The following is a 26,741-nucleotide window of genomic DNA, read 5'->3' on the forward strand; positions in this document are numbered from 1 at the left end:
CTGTCAGATGCAATGTTTTCAGGTTTTGATGAACAGTCCTGTAATTGTGTTGTGTTAGAAGCAGAGGCCATAGGGGCAGAGGCCATGGCTTGGTCCGAGTTATGCTCAACAGCAATGGGTACCAGTGCTGCCTTGGCCAGTCTGGAGCTATCAAAATGCCTGTTGGTTGTTCTGCTTTGATCTTCAGTATCACCTTGTTCAGCAGTGGTAGAGGAGGGAATGCATAAATTGTTAGGGAATTCCAGCTGAAGGAGAGAGCATCCGTTTTCCAGGCTAGAGGATGGTGGGTCCTTGTACAGAACTTTTCCAGGTGATGATTCATGTGAGAAGCAAAGAGATCTATGTCCGGCCTTCCCCATGTCCCTGTTATTTGTGAGAAAATGTGAGGATGCAGCATCCATTCGTGTGGATCCAAGAAACTTCTGCTCAGCTTGTCCGCCAGTACATTGTCCTTGCCTGGCACAAACTGGGATTGCAAATGTATCTTCAGACTTAGGGATTTTTCCCAGAGAATCATTGTTAGTCTTCAGAGGGGATAAGAATGAGTGCCTCCCTGCTTGTTTATGTACCACATGACAGTGGTGTTGTCTGTTCTTATCAGCAAATGTCCTTGTTGAAGTGATTTTCCGAAAGTCTCGATTGCATGTATCACTGCCAACATCTCTTGTTGGTTTATGTGCAGATGCCTTTCCCTTGGTGTCCATTGACCTTGAAAACATCTGCCCTCCATGTGCGCCCCCCATCCATGGTCTGAGGCGTCTGTTGTAATCATTTGACCTGCTTGAGGTTTGTTGAAAGACATGCCTTTGTTTAACTGACTTGCTTGAGCCCACCACAAAAATTCTCTTTGCAGACATGGAATGAGTGGGATTACGTCCTCTAGGCTTTGGCTGTGTTGGGACCATAAGCTTTTTAAATACCATTGCAGCTTTCTCATATGAAGTCTTGCCAAAGGTATCAGAAGAATGCAAGATGCCATGAACCCCAGGGCCTGCAGGATTTTTCTTGCAGTCAGCTGGGAGAGCTTTGCTAGGCCTTTGAAGTACTCTGGTAGCTGCTGTTGTTTTTCCTCTGTGAGATAAGCCATTTGTGTTTTTGTGTCCAGTTTTGCTCCTAGGAAAATAATTTGTTGGGATGGCAGAAGTCTTGATTTCTGAATGTTGACTGTGTATCCCAAGGCCTGTAGTAATTGAATGACATAGTCCAAGTTTGCTATCAAGGTTTGTTTGTTGTCTGCTTGTATGAGGCAGTCGTCCAGGTAGGGGTATATTTGAATCCCCTGGAGTCTGCAGTGTGCCACTACTGATGCCAGGCATTTCGTGAACACTCTGGGCGCAGTAGATAAGCCAAACGGCAATGCTGAGAATTGACAATTCTCTGTCCCTGCAAGAAATCTGAGGTATCTTCTGCAGCTTTGTCTGATTGGGACATGCAGGTATGCCTCTTTGAGGTCCAGAGTGACCAGCCAAGACCCTTTGCCCAGCATGGGAAGGAGTTGCTGCAATGTCAGCATTTTGAGCTTTGGCACAATGAGATAAGTATTTAGAGTAGACAAGTCCAGTATAGGCCTCCATTTGTTTTCCTTTCTTGGAACAAGGAACAGTCTTGAATAAAATCCCTGGCCTTGTTCCTGTGGAGGGACCTTTTCTATTGCTTTTATATTTAACAGCTTTGAAACTTGAATGAGTGCCTCTGCCCTTTGATGAAGTGGCAGGTTTGGCATGCCTTGTCTTATTGGTAAAGTATGGAAGTGGAATCTGTAACCTTTGTCTATTAAATCCAGAATCCAGTTGTCCTTGGTTAAGATATGCCAGTTTTTTGAGAATAAGGATAATTTTCCGCCCAAAGGTGCTTCTCTTTGAGCCTTTGTTGGCGGTATGAAAGTCAAGTCATTGTGGTTGTCCTTGTGGTGCAGCAGAACTGCCTGCGCCACTTCTTTGATTTGGTGGTTGCCATTGGCGGCCCCTGTAGGAGCCTTGGTATTGCCCTCTACCTCGGGCATGCCTGTTTTTTCCCCTTTGAAACTTGTCAGTGTCTGGAAAGGACCAGCTCTTTGAAGGCCAATTCCTGCTGAATCTGGGTGGCTGAACCTGGAGGAAATCTTTGACTGTCTGTACTGATTTAGCTTTTTCCTCAATGGACTTCAACACATCTTGTGCATTAGCACCAAAAAGCTTCTGTTTTTCCAGAGGTGTATCAAGTAGCTTTACTTTAACATGGTCTGGCAGTGGCTGTTCTTTTAACCAAGCATGTCTACGTATAACAGCCCCAGTCATAGCTGCCCTACATGAAGACTCCAATACATCATAACCACACTGAAGAAAATGATTGTTAACCTGCTGAGTGTTATGTACTAGATCCTGCAATGCCTTTCTATCAATAGGCTCAGGAGAGGCTAGCTTTTTCTGTAAATCATCCAGTAAAAAATCCTGGTACTGAAACATATGAAAAAGGCAGTTAAGTGACCTCATGGCCAGGGTGGTAGAGGTATAAACTTTTTTACCCCATCTCTCCAGGGACCTAGCTTCCCTATCCGCTGGCAGTGGATTCTTGGCTGTGGAAGTAGCCACTCCCTTGGGGCCCTGTGAAATAGTTTCTAGATCCACAGAATGGGCCTTAAAGAGATGTTTGTGGGTGTCAGGGACCCTATAATATCTGTCTGGCTTGACAGGGGCAGGAGGGAGAGAATCAGGGTTAGCACTGGAGTCGGAGAAGACATCATCCAGGACATCCATAACTGGAGGGATAGCTAAAGGTCTGTGCTGGGGTAGCTTGAGGAAGGTACGCAGCCTTTTCCTGGAATCAGAGAATTCCTGACCCTGCCATTTAAAATGCTCCCTCATAGAGTGTAGGACTTCACCGAAAGAAAAATCCTCTGGAGGAGAGGCAGAGGGAATTGATTCCTCAGCATCAGAGTCCTCATAGGCCTGGAAGGATTCTTCTTGGGTATCTGAATGCTCAGAATCCCCAGAGGCTTCATCTGAAGAGAGGTTGTCGGCCTGCTCAGTTCTGGGCCTTTTCTCTACAGGCGGCTGAGAACCTCTGTCTGGATGAGGCTGAGACCCCCTGATAAGAGAAATAAGATCTGCAGCAAGAGACATGATCTGTTTATCAGAAGAAGGGGCCTGGGCAGTAGGTTTAGGATGGGCCTTGGCCTGGCTGGTGGCCTTAGCACATGCAAAGGCCTTGATGGACATGGATACAGGAGGCCTAGCTGCCCCGTGTGCAGGAGTAACCTTGTCCACAGGAATGGTGTCTGGTAGATCCAGAACTTCGGTTTCTGGAGGAAAATCAACAACCGGCACCGGTGTAGACTCTGAGACAGAAGGACGTGTTAACGCTGTGTCGTCGGCCTGGAGCGGTAGAATTACCGCTTCCGAAGGGACCGAAGCACTCGCGGAGGGTTTAGGAGGAGTATTGGTGGAGGACGCGGGCCGAGGATGTCGGTCCCGGTCCTTTCGTTTTTTGGTAGAATGAGTTGTCGGTTGTTCCGACGGCATGATATAAGCGAAAGATTCGCCGAAAAAGTCTTCGGCAAATTCTGTCCGGCGCCTGAGAGTGCGCTTATTAAAGCAAGCACAGGCAGCACAGGCCGAGACGTCATGGTCTGGGCCCAGGCAAGGGAGGCAATAAGAATGGAAGTCCTTATGAGGTATTTGTATACCACAAGACAAACAATTATTAACTTTCTCAATTTGTTCTGACATCGGCTGAGGCAAGAAAAAATGTTCCCCAACGGGGTACTTAGCTTTTAGATGACTTCGGTACTGAAAACACAGGAGCTGACCGTCCGGCACTTGCGAACTGCTTCTGCTTCGGGCACCGCGTGGCAAGAAAGACTGAAAAAGATGGCGTCGGCCGATGCCTTTATTCTCCAGCCATTCTGACGTCGGAGAGGAGGCGACACCAGCCGACGCCGGACCCAGACTTTGGAATCCGGCCGACCGAGGGCTGCCTGAGGCAGGACAACCCATATGTTATGACTGCAGTTGCATTCTTGAAGGACATCAGTGCAGTGTTCAATAATGACTAGTTAAAGGTAACAATAATTGATGTGCAAATTAGTACAGCATATCAGCAGAAATGTTTGAGAAGGTATGGCTGGATGCCATGGCCATTCTTTTATGAGATGAAACCTAGAAGTACTGGAACAGAGAATCCGAGAGTTAATAGATATAAATTAATGCAATCTGCTGTGTAAAAATTGATTCTAATGTTAAATGATAGTTAAATAGGCATTACAAAGGCAGAGCAAATTACTAGATGACAACTGTTTGGCTATTCTTTAATGCCCTGATAGCAGACACATAATGAACTTCATTGTCAGATTTACAAAACAGAGAAATATGCAAGAAATATAATGGTTTATGTGAATCGAAGTTTAAGTCAAATGACAGATTTGATGCAAAGCTTAAGCACAAAGTCAGATCACAAAGGAAGAAAAGTCAAGACGGGTGAGCTAATGAAAAATATCAAATTCCAACTCGGAACAAAGTAGGACTAGGAAAAAGAAAAAAACACATACAGGAAGAGGCTATGGTGACCTGCCAACTGATGTTTTTAGATGTGTTAAAATGTAAAACATAGACCTAGGTAGAAAAGGTCGATGCAGCAAAGTTCCCCTTTTTAACCTTAATGGAGTGAGGCAAAAATAATGACAACTGCTAGAGACAAATACATGAGAATATGAGTAGCACTAGTGAAGAGGTAGCTTCAACAGGAGGCCATCTCAAGCTACATAGAGGTCCAAGCTAAACCATTTCGGGTAGGTTCCCTCTATGTGATTCTGTAGAAATGACAGTAACAAATGGATTTTCTTTGAGAGAGCACAAGAAATCATTTTAAGATTTTTTTAATCTTGGCTGAGAAGTTGTTCACTATGTACAGTAAAAGTCATACAAAATTCATATTAAAGTGAAAACTGCTGCGTATTCCTACCATCAATACAACTATCAATCAAGAAATAGCCCAGTTCAGTAAGTAAGCAAGTCAAATAGTCTGAGCAATAACTGAAACTGCTTTTAGCAACAGTCATAGGTTCATAGGTTCATAGGTTCGTACTAGGCTATCTGTCCTAGGGCATTTATAAGCCTAGCCAGAGTGTATGTGGCTTACACCACCCCTTAGGATGAGAATACTATGCCCTTTTAGGGTTTAGTTTACTATGCCTCTGTCTAGTAGTGACACAGAGATGACCCCCGGGGTAAACTTACGATCTCCCATCCACTCGTCGAGATTTCTCTTGAATAGAGTCAGTGAGGGGCTCTGCCTAACATGGACTGGGATTCTGTTCCAGAGTGTAGGGAGCCTCTGGGTTATGAATCTGTCCCTCCAGCATGTTCTATTTATTTCTGTGTTGAGGTTTAAGTCACTTGTTCTCGTGGCTCTGATGGATTTGGATTTTCTGAGGTGGAGCATGTCCATTAATTCAGGATTGGACATGGCCTTGTACGTCAGGCACAGATCACCTCTGAGTAGGCGGTATGCGACTGAATAGAGCTGGAGTTTTTTCAGTCGGACAGCATATGACATAGGTTTAAGACCCTTTATCCTCTTGGTGAGGAACTTTTGGGGTCTTTCCAACTGCTGCAGGTGTCGGGTGAGATACATCCCAAATGGGGCATTGTACTCAATCATTGGCCTGATAAAAGAAGAGTACAGGGGCACAATGACCTCTCTTGATCTAGATGTGAAACCCTTCATGATAATGTGGGCAATATAGAAGGTCTTCCTAACCACTTTGGCAATGTGAGTGTCAAAAGAGAGGTTACTGTCAACCTGGGTCATTCAAAAGATTTTAGCAATATTGGAAATGGACAGTTTTATTTGGTTCCTTACTTTATGAACTGAAGAGAGAAAGTCATACGGACTGGAAACCAAGAGGATTTTAAAACAGCACTATCTAATCTCATCAAACTGCGATGGTGGTGCGATGTTGTCCTGTTCGATTCTCAGCTGGAGCGTCTTCTGTGTGGAGACATGCGTGAATGGGCATACCTTCGTTGAAGGTTGTGCATCAGGGCCGGCAACTCGGCATGTAAAAATCTACTGCCAATCATTAGGAGTTCCGCTGTGGTGACCCCTAACCGGGAAAAGCCAAAAGGCACAACAACTATCTAATCTCGTCAATGGTATGCGAGAATGGGTTGGATGCAAATCCTGGAGTGGATCAAAATGGACGGGTGACAAAACAGCTGAGGCATTCCTGAGAAACACTGGAATTTAAACAAAGTTTTGTGTCTTGCAGTTGAATAGAGACAAGTGGATAACACCAATAAAAAAGTCCACAGCAGCAAACTTCCTTTTGAAAAAAATGATGTGTGAAAATACAGTTACAGAACTGTATTCCTTCTGAAATAATGCTTTCCAAAAGCTGACTGTTACTTAAGTTGAACTAACAGCAGTGACAAGAAGCTACAATTGTTAGTGTAAATGTGACTGTTTAAAAAATGTTGCATGCTGAAGTCTGCAGTAGGAAAATCCAATTAGTTTACTAAATGATTAGCAAAGTATGAGAAATGGACTACACTTTTACAGCTGGGAAAGACAGTGTGCTTGGCAGCATTTAAGAGAGTAAATATGCAGATACCTCATTGAGAAAAGACTGTCACAATAATACCCTGAAGATCCCTGTGGGTAGATACTACACAAATAACTGGGACAATGTAATAAACTGCTTTGATCACGTTGTGTATGTGCCTTTCCCATCTCTAAATGGAGAAACCAGCAGGTCAACCAATGATAGGAGTTTTGTAACAAGAGTGATGAAAAAGGAAATTAACAAAATGGATGTGTAAAACAGACTTTCTGAGCTGTTTCAGAGCAATCACAAGTAAACTGGACTATAGAGACATGTCCTAATGCAGTACATAAGCAGATCTTTTACTTTTTAAAACTCTACTAGAAGTAGAAGTTAAACCTTGCAGGATTCAAATCACTAATCAGGTTAGCAGCATTGCATTTTGTGTTCTTTTACAGAAACAGATAGTAATGTAAAAATGATGTACTTGAGATCAACAGGAATGCCAGCAAAACACAAGTTAATCAAATTCCAAAAGTTTTATCTTTTAATGCATTTCACTCTGCTTTATGTTTTAAACATGATGTGTGAAAAGATCAAAACGTATTAAATAATATAACATATAATCACAGATTTCAAGTTTACATGCTTACTGGTTATTTAGAGTAAGGGGCGGGTAAAGATTTTTTTTTTTATCACAGTTATAATTTGAGCAAGTTGAGTGTACTCACTACAAGATGATGTGTGCACGTTATTTTTTACATGTTTGCAGTGACTGGGCTAGTGTGATTGTGGGTTGTGTGAAGTTAACATATGTATTGAATTAGTACATTTTTACTAAGTTCTTACTGCATCAAAAGTAAAATCAAAAACAAATATATATATATATATATCTCATTGGACAAAACATTTTGTGAATGCAAAACTGACATCACTAGAACTCCATGTGCTGATCTGTGCAATTTATAGATGTCAAGTTCAGCATTTATTGTGTGTGAATGTGTGTGGATGTGATTGTGTATGCAGATGGGTGCTTGTTTGCACATCTACAGTTGCCCACATTTGTGTTGTTTCTTTTTATAAACAAATGAAGTTTACCAGATTATGACCAATATTCACAAAATACATTTTATATTGAGCAGTATTTACACCATCATCATAATGTTGGTAATACACTACACTAATGTGCACTAAGTAGTAGAGATGCCTGCCAGAATGTCTAAGTCATTTATTATATAACTTTTCTAAAGGCAATAAAGTTATCATTCAAAGTGTTGACTACAGCCATTAGGCTGAGTTTGTATTCAGTTTTATATATATAGTACTCTATTGGAAAATAAATGTGGAGTAGCACTGTGCTTTGGATTAATCAGTCATTAAATGTACACATTGAAGGTTTGACTAATTACATACCTTTGGTAATAGAGTATAAAAATGATGTAATATAACCTCATAGGATTTTCCTGTCATGGCAAAGTGATACTCCCCTCTTTTCAGCTCCAAACTGGTGCTTTCCATCTCAAGATAAATATCCTGGAAAACACAATGATATGTACTAGAAAATATTTTCAGTCATTTGTCAATAACTTTCAAAATGTAACTCAGTTAATGAGATGTTCTCCTTACAGTGCTCTTTGAAATTAAATTCTACCAGTGATGTACAGCAGTAAAATAAGCTCACTCCACAGGGTTAAGTGCCTCAACGATACAAATTAGTATAATCCAGTGTAAAAAATCAAGAGGCAGCACCATATAAAGTGAAGGAGACTTTAATCACATAAAACACATCCAGATATAAAACAATAAGTGCTTTCACGTTCCTGAGAACGGTTCTTCAGACTTAATAATTCTAACAGCAAAAAGATTCAGTTTAAATACATCCTAGTATTGCACGAATTCACTATTCGGCCAACCACATCATTGTCATTTAAAAGACTAGTCCCTAATACATACATTGCTTCTTCGTATTAAAACCTTGTTAACATTAATACCCACTAAATATATGCCATCCACAGAGAAGATGATCGTAATGCGTTAGCTAGGCACACCATAAACAAAGATCTGATCTATAAGTTCACTTTTTTAGCTTTAGAGTTGATAATGAAGAACATCAGACTAGGGAATATTAGGAATCACACAGAAAAAGAAGAAAATAAATGGATTTTAAAGCTACAAGCAGATAAAGGGCATGGATTAAATGAGAAAATGTCTTTGAAACCTTGCTTGGCAGATAGGCCATTTACCCATTGAGCTTATAGCTGACTATTCATTTTCATATGGTATGTAAGAAAATAATTCACTTTAATCTTAACTTTCAGATAACAGGATGTATTTAAACCACTTGTTGCCTTGTACATATGGATAGGTTTAGTCAACAACTTGCACTAGATATAACCTAGTCTTGTACACATATATGAGAAGTGAATACAAACAGTTATACTACATTGACTGGAGTTATAATATATATACTCTCCCTCTCCAAATGAGGTCTTTAAACATTATTTAGTGGGTATTAATGAAATGTTCTTAGACAAAAGTATTTTTTACACTGTTGAGTAAACAGACAATGATTTATCTGATACTGAGTTTTTACAAGTTTTATACATTTATATACCAAGTGATTTGAGAATGGAGTTATACTGTCATCTAGTGACATTTTCAACATATTGGTTTTCTCACAAACAGTTAACTGCAACACTTGATAATAATAAGAAGCATTGCATGTATTAGGGACTAGTCTTAAATGATAGAATGATGTGATTGGCTTATTAGGGACTAGTCTTAAATGATAGAATGATGTGATTGGCTGAATAGTGAACTAGTGCAATACTATGAAGTATTTAAATTGAATCTTTTTGCTGTTAAAATGATTAAGTCTGAAGAAGCATTCTCAGCAATACAAAAGTGCTTACTGTTTTATATCTGGGTGTGTTTTATGCGATTAAAGTCTCCTTCACTTTATATGGTGCTGCCTCTCAATTTTGACACTGGATTCTACCAGTAATGTACCTATGATTAAACCTGCAACATCTGAAGTCTGATAGTTTTTGCAGAAAATGTATGTTGTCACTATCCTCTATAGCATATGGTAAATTACAAAGATGTTTAGCATAGTATCTGCTAGATCTAAATATTTCAGATTTCTCAAATGTTGATATCAGTACAACTAACAACCATTTTAGGGAGAGCAGTGCAGTGTTTTTTTTTAAGTCAGATATGAAACATTTTCTGTTTTTTGCAGATTTTTTCTTTCTTTCGTTTTTTTGTCCCAGAACTAGTAATAGTAATAGATATCTAAATATCCAAAGTCTTTGATATATAGTGTAAGCAAACAAAACTAATTGTTGAGACCTGGGCTTGGACTCAGAAATGGGATGCCTCTAATGTATGCTCTAAGATGGGCCACTACCACTGGTGGTGGCCCCTTCTGATCCAGAAACACGCCCATCATAGTGATTCTGCATATTCTTTAAGATCACCATGGTGGGCCATCTCCAATCAGAAAATTGCTCTTCTGTATAAATTAGCATGGCCAGATGCATGAATGAACATGGATGAAAAGCTGCATTCCCTCATTGTAGTAGGTGAGTCAGTGGAGAAGACTCTAAAAATTAAGATCATGTATGGATTTGCTATGAAGAGGTAGTGTGGGGGTGATGCAAATGTGTGCTACATGTGTGTGCCTCTACAGAAGCATGAGTGTTGTTTGTGTGCGTGCGTGTGTGTGTGTGTGTGTGTGTGTGTGTGTGTGTGTGTGTGTGTGTGTGTGTACAACTGGCTGTTTGTAGGTGTGTGTGTGTGTTTGGTAGGGTGACTGTTACACCTCTGAACTTCCCTAGACTAACAAACAAAACCTGTAATTTTAGGGGGGGCACTACACTAGGAACTTTTAAATATAACTCTAAATCATGTACAATGTTAATAGAACAACAGATTTTGCAGTACAAAGACTTTCTGAATTATAAGGTGTGTGGTGGAACACCAAGTCCCTTAAACAGTTAATAGGTCAATACGTTTTGCATCACAAATCATTTTCTCTACACTAAGAAGTATGAAACCCTAACGTCTGGCATTATTAATTGACTGTAACAATCCATGATTTATGAGGGACAGACCAATTTTAAGAGGCAAAACTAGGGGAGTTCTATAAAATCAGGGGCAGTTGAGAGCTATGTGTCTGTGTGTGCGTGGTTGAGTGTATGCATGTGAGTGGGAGAGTAAATGATGGGAGGAGATACCTGTGCCAATGTGATGCATGGGCTGCTGGTGGGGATTACTACAGGAATGAAGAACTAGTGGTAATATCATGCAATTCGGAAATATGCAGATTAGGCAGTAATAAGGTCTTTCCTCATGGTGGCTAATCATGTCTCTGAATCACACTTTGCATGATCATGTAAACAGCTCCTTTTCAACTGCAGCAGTTTGTTCACACTGTGGGGTTATTTCTGAATCTTGGTCCTAACTCTTTTTGTTATAGAGGTTTTGTAATTTCTACCTAAAAACAAATTGTAATTTCTACCTAAAAACAAATCAATGACTGAATTCAAATTTAATGTTAAAGCTGACAAACATAAACTATGTATCTCTAGAAGGTTTCAGTGTGATATGATGGCAGTGCTGAAGTAACTGTAGTAATAAATATTATCAGCTTGAAGAAAAAAACATTAACTTGGGGAAGTGGCAGCTTTCATACTCCATCAATGACTGAATGTGTATATGTCACATTTTCTTTAATTTACTGTTGTTCAAATTGTCAAACTGCAAGGGTACATTTGCAAATTGAAATGCTTACTCTTAACTTTATTGAAATTTATTGGGGGAGACACTGTGAGATCGCATTGTTTCTGTGTCTGTTGGTGAAGATTTAGGCCCCTTGTTCTACCATTTCTGAAACTATTAGACTTGTAGACTCACAAGAGATCCAGGACAAACAGGTCTCTGATGACTCTGAAGATGAGGCATAGACTCTCAATAAGAGGGCAGTGCTTCCAGCCTCTACTGCTACCTTAAAGTCCATGTACCTTTTAGTTAGGAACCTCTAGGGTCTTCCTTCTTGTTTAACATGCCAAGTAAGATGCATCCAGAAGGGGGTGCTGTACTCGATAATTGTTCTAATTAAAGCTGAATATAAGGAGATGGTGACCTGTTTAGATTTGAGTAATATTCCCTTAGAGATTAGCTGGCCTTAATAGAAGAGTACTCTGACTACTTTTGTCAAATTATGATCGAAAGAGAAGGATGCAGGGACAGATCACTAACTAAATTTTCACTTTGTTGGTGTGTTTTTTCTATACTGAATATAGATGGGAAGGGTGGGGTGGGGCTGTTTAAGTAATGCTATAATATATGGCAGGGGTGGGGCTGTTTAACTAACACTACAATATAGATGGGAGGGGTGGGTGGGGCTATGTAATGCTACAATGCAGATGAGAGGGGTGGGTGCGGCTGTCTAACTATTGTTACAATATGGATGGGAGGAGTGGGGCTGTCTATACGATATAGATGGGAGGGAAAGGGTGCGATTACCTAACTAATGCTACAATATTGCACTGTTTCCATTCATTTACATTTTATCCCATTTTCACTCCAGGTATTTTTCAGTATGAGTTCTTGCGAAGTATCTGGGTATCACAGGAGAAACTTGACACCAACTCTCAGTTAGTAGTGATCTTCATCTAGACTAATGAACAAAACCTATAATACTGGGGGGGGGGGGCACCAGACAGCAGGGATTTTTAAATATAACTATAAATCATGTACAAAGTTAATAGAGCAACATATTTTGCAGTAAAAAGATTTTTCTGAATTATAAGATGCATGGTGGAACACTAAGTCACTTAAATAGTTAATGGGTAAATAGGTTTTGCATCACAAATCTTGTTCTTTACAATACAAAGTATGAGACCCTAATATTCTGCTCATTGGTCTGGAGATCCAAATAGAAAATGCTCCAAAATGTTAAGGAAACCTGCTTCAAAAAATGTTAGGATGCCACTGGGAGTTATTGATGTTAGAAATATACAACAAGGTGCTATGGTCATGGATCTATTAAGTTTAGAGTGTAAAACAGAAAGGTTATTGTTACCAGGAATGCATGATTACTTTCTGTAAGTATGGAATAATGCAAACTATTCACCAAAGTATCTGCTATAGGGCAAAAGCTCTATTAAATAGATCCATTTACATTTTCTGTGACCGGGGATTGTATAAGTTGGTGGTATGAAAAGGCTGGATAAACTAATACTTAATAGATTGTGAAAGAGGAAGCATCAAGTAATGTTGTGTGATGCAATCTGCTACATAAAAAAGAAGTTTGATATGACAAAAAGCAGAATTGGGCTGAATACAATGTCAGGGCTAATCAGAATTGGACTGAATAATATTGTAAGGCTAATATTTGTTTAATCTTCTATGTTGAACTATTAACATAACTCTCAACTGTCCCTCATTTTGCCTCATATTTTTGCCCTGTCCTTCATGAAATGATTTGTTGATAAATGAGTGCAGATCACAGTTAGTCAGTAATGCCAGTCCTTGGAGTTTTATACTTATTGTTCAGAAAATGGATGTTGGTGCAAAAAAATTGTAGTATTTTTAAGTGGATTAGAATAATATTTAAAAACTGTCCCTGATTTTAGTCTTTGTTTACAATTATTTTTGGCTGTATCAAGAATTCTTGAACAAAGATGATTAGAGATATGGCTATTAAATTTAGCCCCTGCAAAATGTGTGAGAAGTGTCTTGCCCCTTCTATATACATTGGGGAACAGTTGATGCCCACATTTAAACATTGTGCTGTTACTGCAGGTGCATAAGAATGTTTACCTTTCAGTAAAAAGAGACAATTATATCAAAGTGCACTGGCTAACAGGCAAGTCTGAAAAATACATTTTCTTATGAAATGCTTTTTACTCTTTAATAAGACCTCACTGCTGGTTTCCAACACACCATTTGAATTCAATAATTCCCACTGCATTTATATTTAGAAACACAACAATTGTTCAGAACATCTTGAATCTGGATTATTGGAGGAGTAAGAAATGTTATAATTTGATAAAACTGAATATGGAAATCCTGTTTCTGTAAAATTTTTAGAAAACTACATAAACTCTAGCAGAAAGAGAAAACAGAACAAGTCAGCTGACAGGATAACTTGTGATCTGGGTTCTTCTTTCACTTTAATTCTTAGTCTTGACTTTTGGGGGTCACTTCTGTTTATTGTTCAGGGTCAAATCAGATATATCTTATTGTTGCCCATATAAATAAAACACAACAATGCACCTGGGATAAGTGTGTACAACTTTAAATACATGTATTAATGTGCATATGTATAAAAGCTCTTGTACCTTTAAGACTATACAGTAATAATGCAGAGAGAGTATGAAGAAAGAAGCTGAGGTGGCGATTGTGATGTTAGTATGCTGCCATTTTGTGTGAAATTAAAGCTGCATCATTATCTTCAAATATTTGTGTCTAGTACCATTATTAATAGCACAGAAAAGCGGAATTGGGTACCATTGGTATGCATCATGGCAACACATTCTTGGAGGACCAGGGATTTGATATGAAGTGTGATATTGCTGCTCTGGAACACACACCTCATCCACATAAGGAAAAGCTCATCTCAGTCCATATTTAATCACAACTTAGATCTATGGAGAGGAAACAGAAAATGTACCCTGGGATTGCTCCCTGTTATACAAATGGACATAGGCAGCTCCTAAATGCTTTATCCCATGCACAGGTTCCCTCAAATTATCGAAGGTATGATTCCAGTTATTCCTGTTAGTGGTAACATCTAATTCTAGACAATGGGATAGGTAAGCCCAGTCTATAACCAAACAGGATAGGTTATTTAGAGTCAAAAAGGGAAAATGGCTAGGTTTAAAATGGCCTGCAAGGGCAGCTAGCCTAATATTTACTCATGAACAGATGAACCTATAATAAAAATTGACTACTAAAAATATCTTCCTTCAAAAAACACAAAATTGAGTGCACAATATTAAAAGAAACAACACACTGATATGCAAAATGCTAAAAAAACAGTATAATGTCTACAAAAAATGAAAAAAAGTATTTTTGTAGGGTGTAGGGGACAAGCCCCATATACCCCAGAACTTAAATGTACCAACTCCCTGTTTGCATCAACTTGAAAAAAGGAGAAATCACCCTGAAGAATGGAATCAGTGCCACTGGTCATGACAGCGATTTCCTGCAAAAAATCTACTCAAAGCATAACAGAACACCACCAGCATAGATATTCACTTACTTCATAACAGTTGAGCACTATATTCCACTCTCAAATATTTGTCTGCAAAACAGTTAACCAAACGTGAGGTCACACACACACACACACACACACACACACACACACACACACACACACACACACACACACACACACACACATATTTATAAAGATAGACAGTCACATAGGCAACAAGGAGAAGGAGTATGAAGGAGTATGAAGGAGTACGCAGAAAGCTATGGAGGCTGAAGGAGAAATACAAGTCACCTGTGTTGTGAAAGAAAAGGAGCTGGTACAGTGGATTTGGATGGGTAAAAATATTCAGCTTTGTGAACAAATCAGGTATAGATAGATCGGTCTATGTGTATAGGATGGGGCTGAATGATGATGGAGAGACTGGTGGCTACTATAAGCTATGAATAAACATTACTGTTCGATTTTTGTTCAGGGGATGGGCAGAGTTTACAAAATGGCATTAAAACGTGAGTTTGAGAAAAGGAATCCTGTTTAGGATCATATGTAAGCAAGAGCCAATCCTCCTAGATCACTGGATGTAAAGCATGGAACTTTTGCTAGACGGGATGCCAGTCCATCATGATATTCACATTCTTATATGCACTCCACATGCATATGCTAACTGACAAAGGGGACTGTCTCCTCTTTAACTACTGGCATGTCTTTGGTATGTGAGAAATAATCACAGAAAGTACATGCACACTGCAAAGAAGACACGTGGGAATTAAACAGGAAAAGCAAATATTATGTCAACATCACTAACCTGTGTGCAACTGTATCACGCATAGAGGGTTCGTCAATGTAAAATTTTTTAACACATAGTCCTCAATAAAATACTAAATGGAAATCATGCGACTAGTTTAAATGGTTTTTAAAGCATGCACTGAAATATAGAAAATAGACAATGAAATATAAACAATTAAATGTAAATGACAATGCATATATAAAAGGAATTCCTGCCTTGCACTGATGCTGGTTTACCTTGGACTTGCATATTCAGTTTATAAGCTGAACAGAAATACAAGTGAAATGTGAGCTCTAGTGACATCCAGGGGAATATTTTAAAACTGCATAAACTCTAGTAAATAAGTACTTTGAAACTATAATGGTTGTGTTGACAATGAATAAAAAGTGCACCTGTGTTAAAAATCCACACTGTCTACATATTATAACCTAGCAATCTTTACCATCCCGTTTTATTAGGACCTATTCTTTACAATTTACCAATACCAGTAAAAGGAAAAACAGCAGTAGGAGCATTTTTGCCATGTACATCTAGGACATTATTCTTGTAATGACAAATGCCACTCTGATGATCAGAAAATTTAGTAGAAGGCCATACAAGTGCATTGGCTTATATATTGTTATATATTATTGGCTTAGTGGTAACTTTCTGTGCCTATGGTGTGCAGGGTCCTGGGTTCGAGACTTGCAAGGGCTGATCCCCCACCAGGGCAGCAATATCCTGGACCTGGTCCTTACCAGTATGGGTAATTGGTGTTCCACGCCAGAGGTCAACTCCTCGCTGGTCAGATCCAACCACAAGTTAATCACCCTAGACATCCATATCTCATCCCCCATTAAGGAAACCACAGTCAAAAACTACTCCAAAGCCAACTTCATGCATCTTAAGACAGAAGTGGCAAACTTCACGACACCCATGCAGATGGAAAATACAGGTACGACTAGTGAATCTTACACAAATGCACTGTATAAGCACATACACGAGTGCATGGATCGTGCCATCCCCAACAGAACCAAGATGTTATCCTTCAAAAAAAGGAAGCCAATCTGGTGGTCCTCTGCCATAAACAAACTCTACAACAGAAGGAAGAAGCTGTTGCAAAAAGAGTAAAATCCCAAGATTGGAGGAACTCCCTAGTTAGCCTCAGCAAGAAGCTGAGATCCCTCATAAAATCCTCCAAAGCCAGTTATGAAAATAAAATCACCACTGATTCCAAAAACAACCACAGAGCATTCTGAGATACAGCACAACGGCACTAAATATACAGAACCAACTGATATTGCCAACATCCTGGCAGATAGGTTCAGTGCTAACTTTACCCCCCTCTCATCCTCCAAAGGGCCCATCTTAATACCAGAAGAATGCAAAGCCCCTGTAATCACGGATGAACAAGTAAAGACTGCACTCTCCAAAGCCAAGAACACAGCATCCATGGGACCTGACAACATCCCAGGCTGCGTACTGCATGAACTGTACCATGTTCAATCATAGCTTCACCTCAGGCTATGTGTCTACTGAATTGCACACAGAGACGGTTATCTCACTCCACAAAGGGGGTGCCACCACAGACCCTGGAAACTACTGCCTCATTAGCCTGATGAGCCTGGTCTGCAAGGCCATTGAACGTATCATCTTGGAGCTTATAAACAAAGACATAGGTAACCTCCAAACCCTGGACCCCACTCAGTTTGGGTTTATAAAAGGTAGATCATGTCTACTAAACCTGATTGACTTCTTTGAAGCAGTCACCAGATCCATAGATGAGGGCAAGGTAGTGCACACAGCCTATCTTGACCTCACCAAGGTTTTCAACACCATCCTCCACTCTGGAATTATAGATAAACTCACTAAACTGGGCATAAATCCCTATGTCACAAGATGGGTGGCAAACTGTCTCACTGACAGAACCCAAACAGTAAAAGTAACTGACTCCAAGTCTGACTTCAGATCAGTGATGAGTGGAGTACCACAGGGTTTGGCCCTGGATCCTCTCCTATTCGGCATCTACTTCTCTGAAGTGCAGGCCAATACAGAAGGTCTTTGGCTAACAAAGTTTGCAGATGACTGCAAACTGGGAGCCATAATAGAATTACCTAATGATGTAGACATTCTACAAAAGGGCCTTACAGAGGCAGATGCTTGGTGTCAAATTCATGGCCTCCAGCTCAATGCCAAGAAGTGCATTGTCATCCCCTTTGGGAAAAACACAGTACCCATGAACTACCACATAGGCGGTAGCTCACTAAACACCGAAGGTGTGATAAGAGACCTCGGGACACAGGTGGACAGTAGTCTCTCCTTTGATACCCACATTGCTACAGTAGTCAGGAAATCTTTCTATGTGGCACACCTCATCACAAAAGGGTTCTCATCTAGAAAAAAGGATGTCATTGTTCCTCTCTACTCATCCCTCATCAGACCCATTGTAGAGTACAACGCCCCATTTGGCATGTATCTCACAAGACACCTACAACAGTTGGAAAGGCCACAGAAATACCTCACTAAGAGGATTACTGGCCTCAAACAGATGCCATACGCAGACTGACTCAAATGTCACATATCACCTACTCAGAGGCGATCTCTGCCTAACATACAAAGCTATGTCAAACCCAGAGCTGTTGGACATGCTACACTTAAAGAAATCCCAATCTCTCCAAACCACATGCTTCAGGGACCTAAACCTTGTCACCACAATAAACAGAATATGCTGGAGGGATAGATTCCTGTCCCAGAGACTTGCCATACTCTGGAACAAACTACCCATTCATGTCAAGCAAAGCTCCTCATTGGCCTTCTTTAAGAAAAATCTTGATGACTGGATGGGAAATAGAAAATTAACCCCGGGGATCACTTCTGCAGCACTGCTCAACAGGGGTACAGGAAAATAATTTTCTTGGGTGGCAAAAGCCAGGAAACCTTTTTGGCTAGGGTTATATAGGCCCCAGGGCCGATAGTCTAGTACCTACCTATGAAACTATGAACCTATATATATATATATATATATATATATATGTACACATATATATATATATATATATATATATATATATAGATATAGATATAAGTGTATATATATATATATATTCTATATATCTATATTTATATATCTATATATCTATATATATATATATATATATCTATATATATATATATATATATCTATATATATATATATATATATATATGTGGGAACACTTCACATAATCGAATTACTGAAATCTCGAATTGCATATGGTCGAAACCATATGATCGAGATTTCAGTAAATCGAATATGTAAAGTGTTAAAAAATAAGAAGTCACTTTTATTAAAACGTTATGTACACACAGAGGCAAGGATTCCTGTACGGTCTGTGTGCACGTAATGTTTTTATCTTTTCTGCGGTGTTGACAGGAAGTGGGAAATCTCAGTTTTTGCGCTTCCGCATACAGCGCAAAATGGGAGATTTCCCTTTTCCCCCACTGTAGCGCGATCTCGGAGTTGGTATATTTAATTGGGGTGGGGTGGGGGGTGAAGCCCCCCTGCAAAAGCGGTGTTTGAATTTTTTTGTTTTTTTACAGTTTCATTTCAGAAGTTCGCGTTTCCAAAACTCGATCTTTTGGTCTCGGTTATATGAAATTCGAGATTTTGGGGATTCGAGCTTCTGAAGTGAATTCATATATATATATATATATATATATATATATATATATATATATGTATATATCTATATATATATATATATATATATATATATATATATATATATATATATATATATATATATATATATATATATATATGCATATATATATATATATATATATATATATATATATATATATATATCGCAGTCATTTCATTTAAAAAACGTGTTTTCAGCCCCATGGCAATGAGGGGTAAAGCCTGGTGGCAGCAGATGGTCAGATACAAGGAGAAAAATCATGTAGGTATTGGTTGATGAAACATGGAAAGTGCAAACATACTTGCAGTTGATGCAAACACCACAAGCCTGACAGCCAGAAGGTTATGACCCTAAAGGTGATTGGGAAGGAATAGAACCATAGTTAGATTATCTAGTGCCTGTGTGGTTCCCATATCTGGTACCCGCCTCAATGCAAAGTTGAGTATCAAAGTATCAAAAGGAAAGTAAGCCAAGTACTTCCGAGCACTACAGCACCATTGCCAAATATGCTGATTTCACCCCCCCCAACACCTTATATCTACCTTCATCCTGCCCTAGCTACACCTCTGGAACAATAAACCCAGATCAACTGTCATACGCTGCCCTGGTGTTTCTTTGCTTACCAGTGGGAGTGGGAAGCACTGAGCAGCCTTTTTGTCCGAATTGGTGAAGTTTCAGCCAGAAACTAGTAGTCTATTGGTCGTTTTGGGCCAATTCCTAGCTCCTTTCAGCCCCCTGCTATAAAACACACTAAACAAGTGTTTTCCAGCTTGTACCAACTCTGCACAGATCCTCGTGGTGGCCTGCAGAGTGATCCAAGCAGCAGAGAGCTAAAAGAGTGACTTTCTACCAGATATAAGTATTTTTGTGGCTTTCCACTGTTATTAAGCTAGCGACTGCATTTCGCCTGTTTTACTGCTTTAAGTGATTTCTGCATTTTACACTGTTTATTGCAGTTTAAGTTACTAATTGTTGCAAATTGTTTCTGTAGGCTAGACACTAAAGTGCGCTAGCTGATTTAGAGCACTTATAGCATTTACTGTCTTTTTTTCCTTATCTCTGTAATAAAACAAAAAATCTCTTGTTTTCCCACTTTACTGAACTAGAGTAGTCCAGTTTCAGAGTTGCTGATCCCTGGGCTTTGTTTTTAGTTCCTGTTACTGATCCATTGCCTTATTAGGAAGGAGGGAAGTTTCTTTGCTTACCAGTGGGAGTGGGAAGCACTGAGCGGCCTTTTGTCCGATTTGGTGAAGTTTCAGCCAGAAACTAGTAGTCCATTGGTCGTTTGGGCAATTCCTAGCTCCCTTCAGCCCCTGCTATAAAACACGCTAAACTGTACTGCTGATCTAACCAGCATATCCTATAACTGAAAAGTTCATCTCTACTTGATTCCCAAGTAGACTATTCTCTATCTGTAAAGCCTAGCACTTACTCCTACAGTACTTGCACCTTGATAAAGCACTCTTATTATAGATAGTACCCCACCAGCCTAAAACCCACTTCCCTGGAGTCCTTTGAAAGTTCTTTATCTACTACTTCTAGTATGTAGAGGGATCAGTTGCTAGTGTCCTCTCCAGCTCAACTGGTGAACCTGGGAATATTGAGGCAATGTTACAATTGCCTCATGTACACAGACAATCCTCTCCTTCTCCCACAAAACACAAATACATGCGAGATGCAACTATACGGCCAAACTGGAGGCTGAGCTCTCTCAACATAGGACTGGCAAGACCAGACAGGAGGAGAAGGTAACCACACACAATACATACCCAGTCACACATGGTACCATCACAACTTCAAATCATACACATACTCACACAAAGACATACTGGAGGCTCTGATCAAAATTTACCAAAACAGCAGAGGCCACCAAAGCAGACACTCAAACAACTACCACCCGACCCAACACATGCAACACATAGACCACACAGTCAGAGTGTCAAACAGTCACAGCCCTTAAGGCCAAACAAAATGCCAGACACACTTGTCATTGGTGATTCCATAGTCAGACACACTGACGCCCGCCACCAGACTGAGTAAGGAGAAGGTCACAGTAAGCTGCCTGTCGGGCGCTAGAATCCACCATAACGCAAGCACTCAGGTCTCTCAACAGGACTCAGTCATTGTCCACGCTGGTGTCAACGACCTGAACCTCCTGGACTACATGAAAGGGACGCCGAGGAGCTCTGATTATGTAGCCCAGGCAGGTATGACCCTGACCTTGAGCAGTATCCTACCTTCACCTAGAATGATGCCACAATACAGTGATAAGATGATCAGCTTTAATAATTGGCTTAAATTCTGGTGTCATTCAAAGGGGATCCAATGTCTGTCTGCCTGGGATGACATGCTGGACAAGCCACGCTGCTTCAAGGGACGGCTTGCACCTATCACCCCTGGCTTCCGGATATTGGCAAGGCTCTTGCCACCCCATAGTGCCTTTTTAGGCAAGGCTCAAATTCTAAACCTACCACCCTAGAACACCAAAAAGGAAAAAACTAAGGGTGATGCTGCTCAATGCCAGAAGTCTCAATCTCAAGATGCACGCACTGAGGCCCTTCTCAATATGGAGAACATCGATGTCTGTGCTGTGACAGAAACCTGGTTCAAGGCTCCTGAGAGCACCCCAGCACTAACAGGTTTCACCTCATATCATGCCCGCCCCAAAGGGGGGTGTCCATATTCATAAAGGACACCCACACCTCAGGTTGGTGGCAACGCCGATGCATCGGAGACCATCCAGGTGCAATTAACCATAGGCAAGACTGCTCTGCAATTTGTAGCATGTTACAGGCCACCCTCTCAAACTCAGGAACCTCACATGGCCTTCCTGAAAACATTGGAGATAAATGTATCTCCAAACACCATCATACTAGGTGACTTCAACTACCCTAATATAGACTGGGAACACTACTCCCCGAACACTCTAACCCAAAGATTCCTGGAGTTCATAAACTCAAATGCCATGGAACAACTAGTCACCATCCCCACAAGAGGTGAAAACATACTTGATCTCATCATCACGAACATGGGATCAAAATGTTCAACACCGAAGTATACCCTCACTGGTGAGATCAGATCATAAACTAATCTCGCTGGAGGTCCTCATCCCACCCACCCTGAAACAAAAAGACCACAGTGAAAAACTTCTCAAAAGCCGATTTCACACTTCTAAAACTAGTGTGGTCTCCTTTAAGGCCCCTGAGCCAGTGGTAAACATTACTCAAACCGCTGAATCACTTACAAATGCCTTCTACCAGCACCTACAGGACTGCATGGATCAGGCAATCCCAAACAAAACTAAGACTCTCTGTACCAAAGGCAAGCAGTCTGGTGGACCCCAGCCATAAACAAGCTCTACAACAAAAGGAGGAAGCTACTACAAGATAGAGCAAAATCCTTGAAAGGTAAGACACCTTTGATCATTATAAGTAAAAAACTAAGAGCTCTCATAAAATCATCAAAGGCAAATTTTGAGAGAAAAATCGCCAAGGACTCTAAAGACAATCATAAGGCCTTCTTTAGCTATGTTAGAAACCTAGGAGGAAACTCCCAGATATGCTCAGAATTAGTTCAAAATGATGTGAAAATTACTGAACCTACACACATTGCTAACATACTGGCTGACAGGTTCAGTGCAAACTTCTCCCCCCACCCAAAAGGAGAGATATCTATTCCAGAGGATTGTAGCCCCCCAAACATCTCCAACGCCCAGGTGAGAACTGCCCTCACTAAGGCAAAAAACACAGCATCCATGGGACTGGATGGTGTCGCCGCTGTGTGCTTCATGAACTCAACGAGGAATTAAACCCACAGTTAGGACAGCTGTTTAATCTTAGCCTCACCTCAGGATATTGCCAAGGAGTGGCGCGACTGTGGTCCCACTTCATAAGGCGGTGCCTCCACAGACCCTGGAAATTACCGCCCCATTAGCTTGACAAGCCTTATCTGCAAAGCCATGGAGAAGATCATAATGGAACTCATAAATAAAGACATAGGGAACTTGCAGACTTTGGATCCAACCCAGTTTGGCTTTGTCAAAGGCAGATCCTGCCTCTTAAACTTGGTTGACTTTTCAAGACAGTCACCAAGGCCATTGATGAGGAAAGGCAGTCCATACAGCCTACCTCGACCTGGCAAAGGCCTTCGACACAATACCCCACTCAGGTATCATCGAAAAACTCATCAGCTTGAATGTAAACCCATACATCACAAGATGGGTTGCAAACTGGCTAAGCGACAGAACCCACAGGGTCAGAGTTGCTGGCGCCATGTCAGACTCAAAGCCTGTCACAAGTGGTGTCCCACAGGGCTCAGTCCCACTCTTGGCATCTACTTTTCTGAAGTACAAGCAAACACAGGAGGGTTATGGCTGACAAAGTTTGCAGATGACTGCAAACTGGGCGCCATAGTCGAAAACACATCTGACACAGATATCCTCCAGAAGGGCCTCACAGAAACGGATAACTGGTGCCAGAGCCATGGCCTGAAGTTAAACGCCAAAAATGCATAGTCATACCTTCGAAAACAAGGTTACCCTAGCTACCATATAGGTGACAATCCACTGAGCACAGAAAAAGTCATCAGGGATCTGGGGACCCAAGTTGACAGTAGTCTTTCGACACTCATGTTGCTAAAGTAGTTAGGAAAACCTTCTATATCGCCCACCTGATCATGAAGGGATTCACATCTAGATCAAGGGAGGTCATCGTCCCCTGTACTCATCACTCATTAGACCTATGATTGAGTACAATGCCCTGCTCGAATGTATCTGACCAGACACCTGATGCAGCTTGAAAGGCCCCAAAAGTTCCTCACCAAAAGGATAAAGGGTCTCAAAAATATGTCTTATGCTGCCCGACTGAAAGAACTCCAGCTTTATTCAGTCTCATACCGCTTGCTCAGAGGTGACCTGTGCCTGACATATAAGGCCATGTCAAACCCAGATTTGATGAATATGCTTCACCTCAAAAATCTAGATCCCTCAGAACCACAAGGGCGGGAGACTTAAACCTTGACACGGTTATAAATAGAACGTGCTGGAGGGACAGATTCATCACCCAGAGACTCCCTATGCTGTGGAACAAAATCCCGGTACATGTGAGGCAGAGCACCTCGCTGGCCTTGTTCAAGAGGAATCTTGACCAATGGATGGGAGATCGCAGATATACCCCAGGGATTACTTCAGTGTCACTGCTTGACAGAGGCACAGAAAAATGATAGGCATAGTTTTTATTCAAACTAAAGGGGTGGCGAACGCCACATAACTATGGGCTAGGCTTATAAATGCCCTTGGGCAGATAGCCTAGTATGAACCTATGAACCTATGAACCTAAGTACTTTGTCAAATGTTTTTCCTTTTAATAGATAAAATAACAATTAGTAGGTAACAAGGATATTACATTTCTGTATAATTTAATGTATTCTGCAATAGAGTATGTCTAGGACAGACAATATGGTCAGGGACTCGCTGGATCAATATCTTGTTGTTACTCTATTGAATAAAATAATGTATATTTACATCAGAAAGCAAAAAAACATGCATACTTGTCTGGAAGTATTCAAATTAATTTCAGAAGTATAAATTGATATTCTTGAATGTTTTGTATCATATGATATAGATAACAACTAGAAGCCTGAAAGAATTCTTAGTAAAAAGATATGTGATAAAGTGAACTTACACATGGCCCATCCAACATTTGGTCTACATTACATTCAAAAATTAATGGTAAATAGTTTAGATTTCAAACTAAGCTGAATACTAAAAATGATTACTGTTTATATAATTGTAAAACAAGTTTCTGAGTGAGTATAGGATTTACATTCAAACTCCAATACAGAGGAAGATCTCTTGCACCCTACTGACCAGATATAATCTAGCCTATGTTTGTAGCAGATTAGAGTAGGTTATATGGGAGGTTCTATCAGTTCAGGGAAAAATCAATTCACTGAGTGGCATTTTCAGTGCAATTATCAAATATGCCATTTGTCGAACTGTTCATACTGAGTTCGTGGAACAGTGAGGATTGAGAAATTTGCCCTTTCTTCACTGTAGTGCAATCTCAGAGGTGGTATATATAATTAGCAGGGGGTGTGGGGGAGCAGCCCCCCCACATGAGGGGAATTCAATGAAAGGAATTTCCGATGAAATGTCATTCGTTGAAGTGACGGTTGACTAAAGTGATATATATTCCCTGATATATGTCTATGGAAGGGGGAACTAGGCCTTTTTTGCCAAACAAATTTTCATTTTCTACCCATGCCATTTCTCTGAGAATAAAGTATTTTACAATAACATACAAATATCAGAGTACAGCTGCAACATCTGTGGCTGTTTGTAACTCCTTGCATATAACATTACAGATGCAGGAATCCATAGACACTTCACCTAATACAAATATCAGAACTTGCCATTTGTCCCAGATACATGGGTTGCAATCTCTTTCTCCATTCAGTTCTTCTTAACAATGATTACCAGGGGCAGAAGGAAAACAAATACTGATGCATCCCATGTATAGTACTGAACATTGCAATACATTTAATCTGCAAATTCTGGTACAATAGTTACAAAATGCACTGGAGTTGTAATGCAAATGTAAAATTATGCACTGGTCATTTGAAAGATTTAGTTCCATCTACTTAATGCTGATTCTAGTAATCTCATAACCTATTACTTGTTTTGAACCAAATAATGATACTATCCAACAGTTAGCAGTACACAGTAAGCAGTTAGACTTAATGAGACATGCTTTTTTCCACACATTTATATCACAGACAGTTGGGTACACTTGTGAAGATGTTACAACCCTACTTGGTTTTCATTCTAGTATACAGGCTCTTGTCTAAGTTTATCATATAATGCATTAAACTTACATTATGGTTCAAACATCCATTCTGTGTGTTCTTCTCAAGCAACGTCCAGCTGATAGAGGCAGGTATGTTCTCATGCAGACCTTCTGCTTCCACTAGAACCACCTTACTAGCTTCATGAATCATTCCCGAATTCCTTGCTACAGTTACTGCTGTCAGAAGATTGTCACCTGTGGAATACAGTCATGTTTCTGGCTAATTGAAATGCTCCATAGTGAAAACAAACATCTTAATATGCAAAACACTAATAACATTCATACATAAAAATGATCAGAAAACTTTTCTGAATGTCTTAATGCTTTTTTATGGATAAGAAGAGCATTTGATTGTGGTTATGTTGGCATTCACTTCAAGAAAACATAATAAATTATGTATTCTGTGGTTCTGTCGTCAGTTTTATTCATTCAGATGTATGCTACATTTAAGCACATTATGAAATGTATTCATAGGTAGAGCGGCCGGTAGACGAACATGGATTTCTGGTTCTTGCATTTGTTATTTATTATAACACTAAAGCAGAAGAACATGAGCAAACCGATGCTGATAACAGAAACATTAACAAGTCAGCATGTTTACATAAATGTGGGGATTTTATGTCTTTTTGAATTCACTGTGTGTGTTACATGAAAGCTCAGTTTTGTGAAAGACTGTTATACACTAATATAGATTTTATTTATT

At 40.1% G+C, this 26,741-nt stretch overlaps 1 protein-coding gene across 1 annotated transcript in view; it reads right to left on the bottom strand.

Moving 5' to 3' along the window:
- Window positions 1–26,741, bottom strand: part of LOC122800919 (probable cation-transporting ATPase 13A4) — an 846,809-nt gene that overhangs the window by 261,197 nt on the left and 558,871 nt on the right. Inside the window, exons 19-20 of the mRNA XM_044070278.1 lie at window positions 26,067–26,233; window positions 7,934–8,053 (exon numbers count right to left, since the gene is read on the bottom strand). Of these exons, the coding sequence (XP_043926213.1) occupies window positions 7,934–8,053; window positions 26,067–26,233 (287 nt within the window). The remainder of the gene's footprint in view (window positions 1–7,933; window positions 8,054–26,066; window positions 26,234–26,741) is intronic.

The sequence above is a fragment of the Protopterus annectens genome, chromosome 4.part1 (genome assembly GCF_019279795.1).
Source record: "Protopterus annectens isolate FY-2018-M chromosome 4.part1, PAN1.0, whole genome shotgun sequence".
NCBI lineage: Eukaryota > Metazoa > Chordata > Ceratodontiformes > Protopteridae > Protopterus > Protopterus annectens.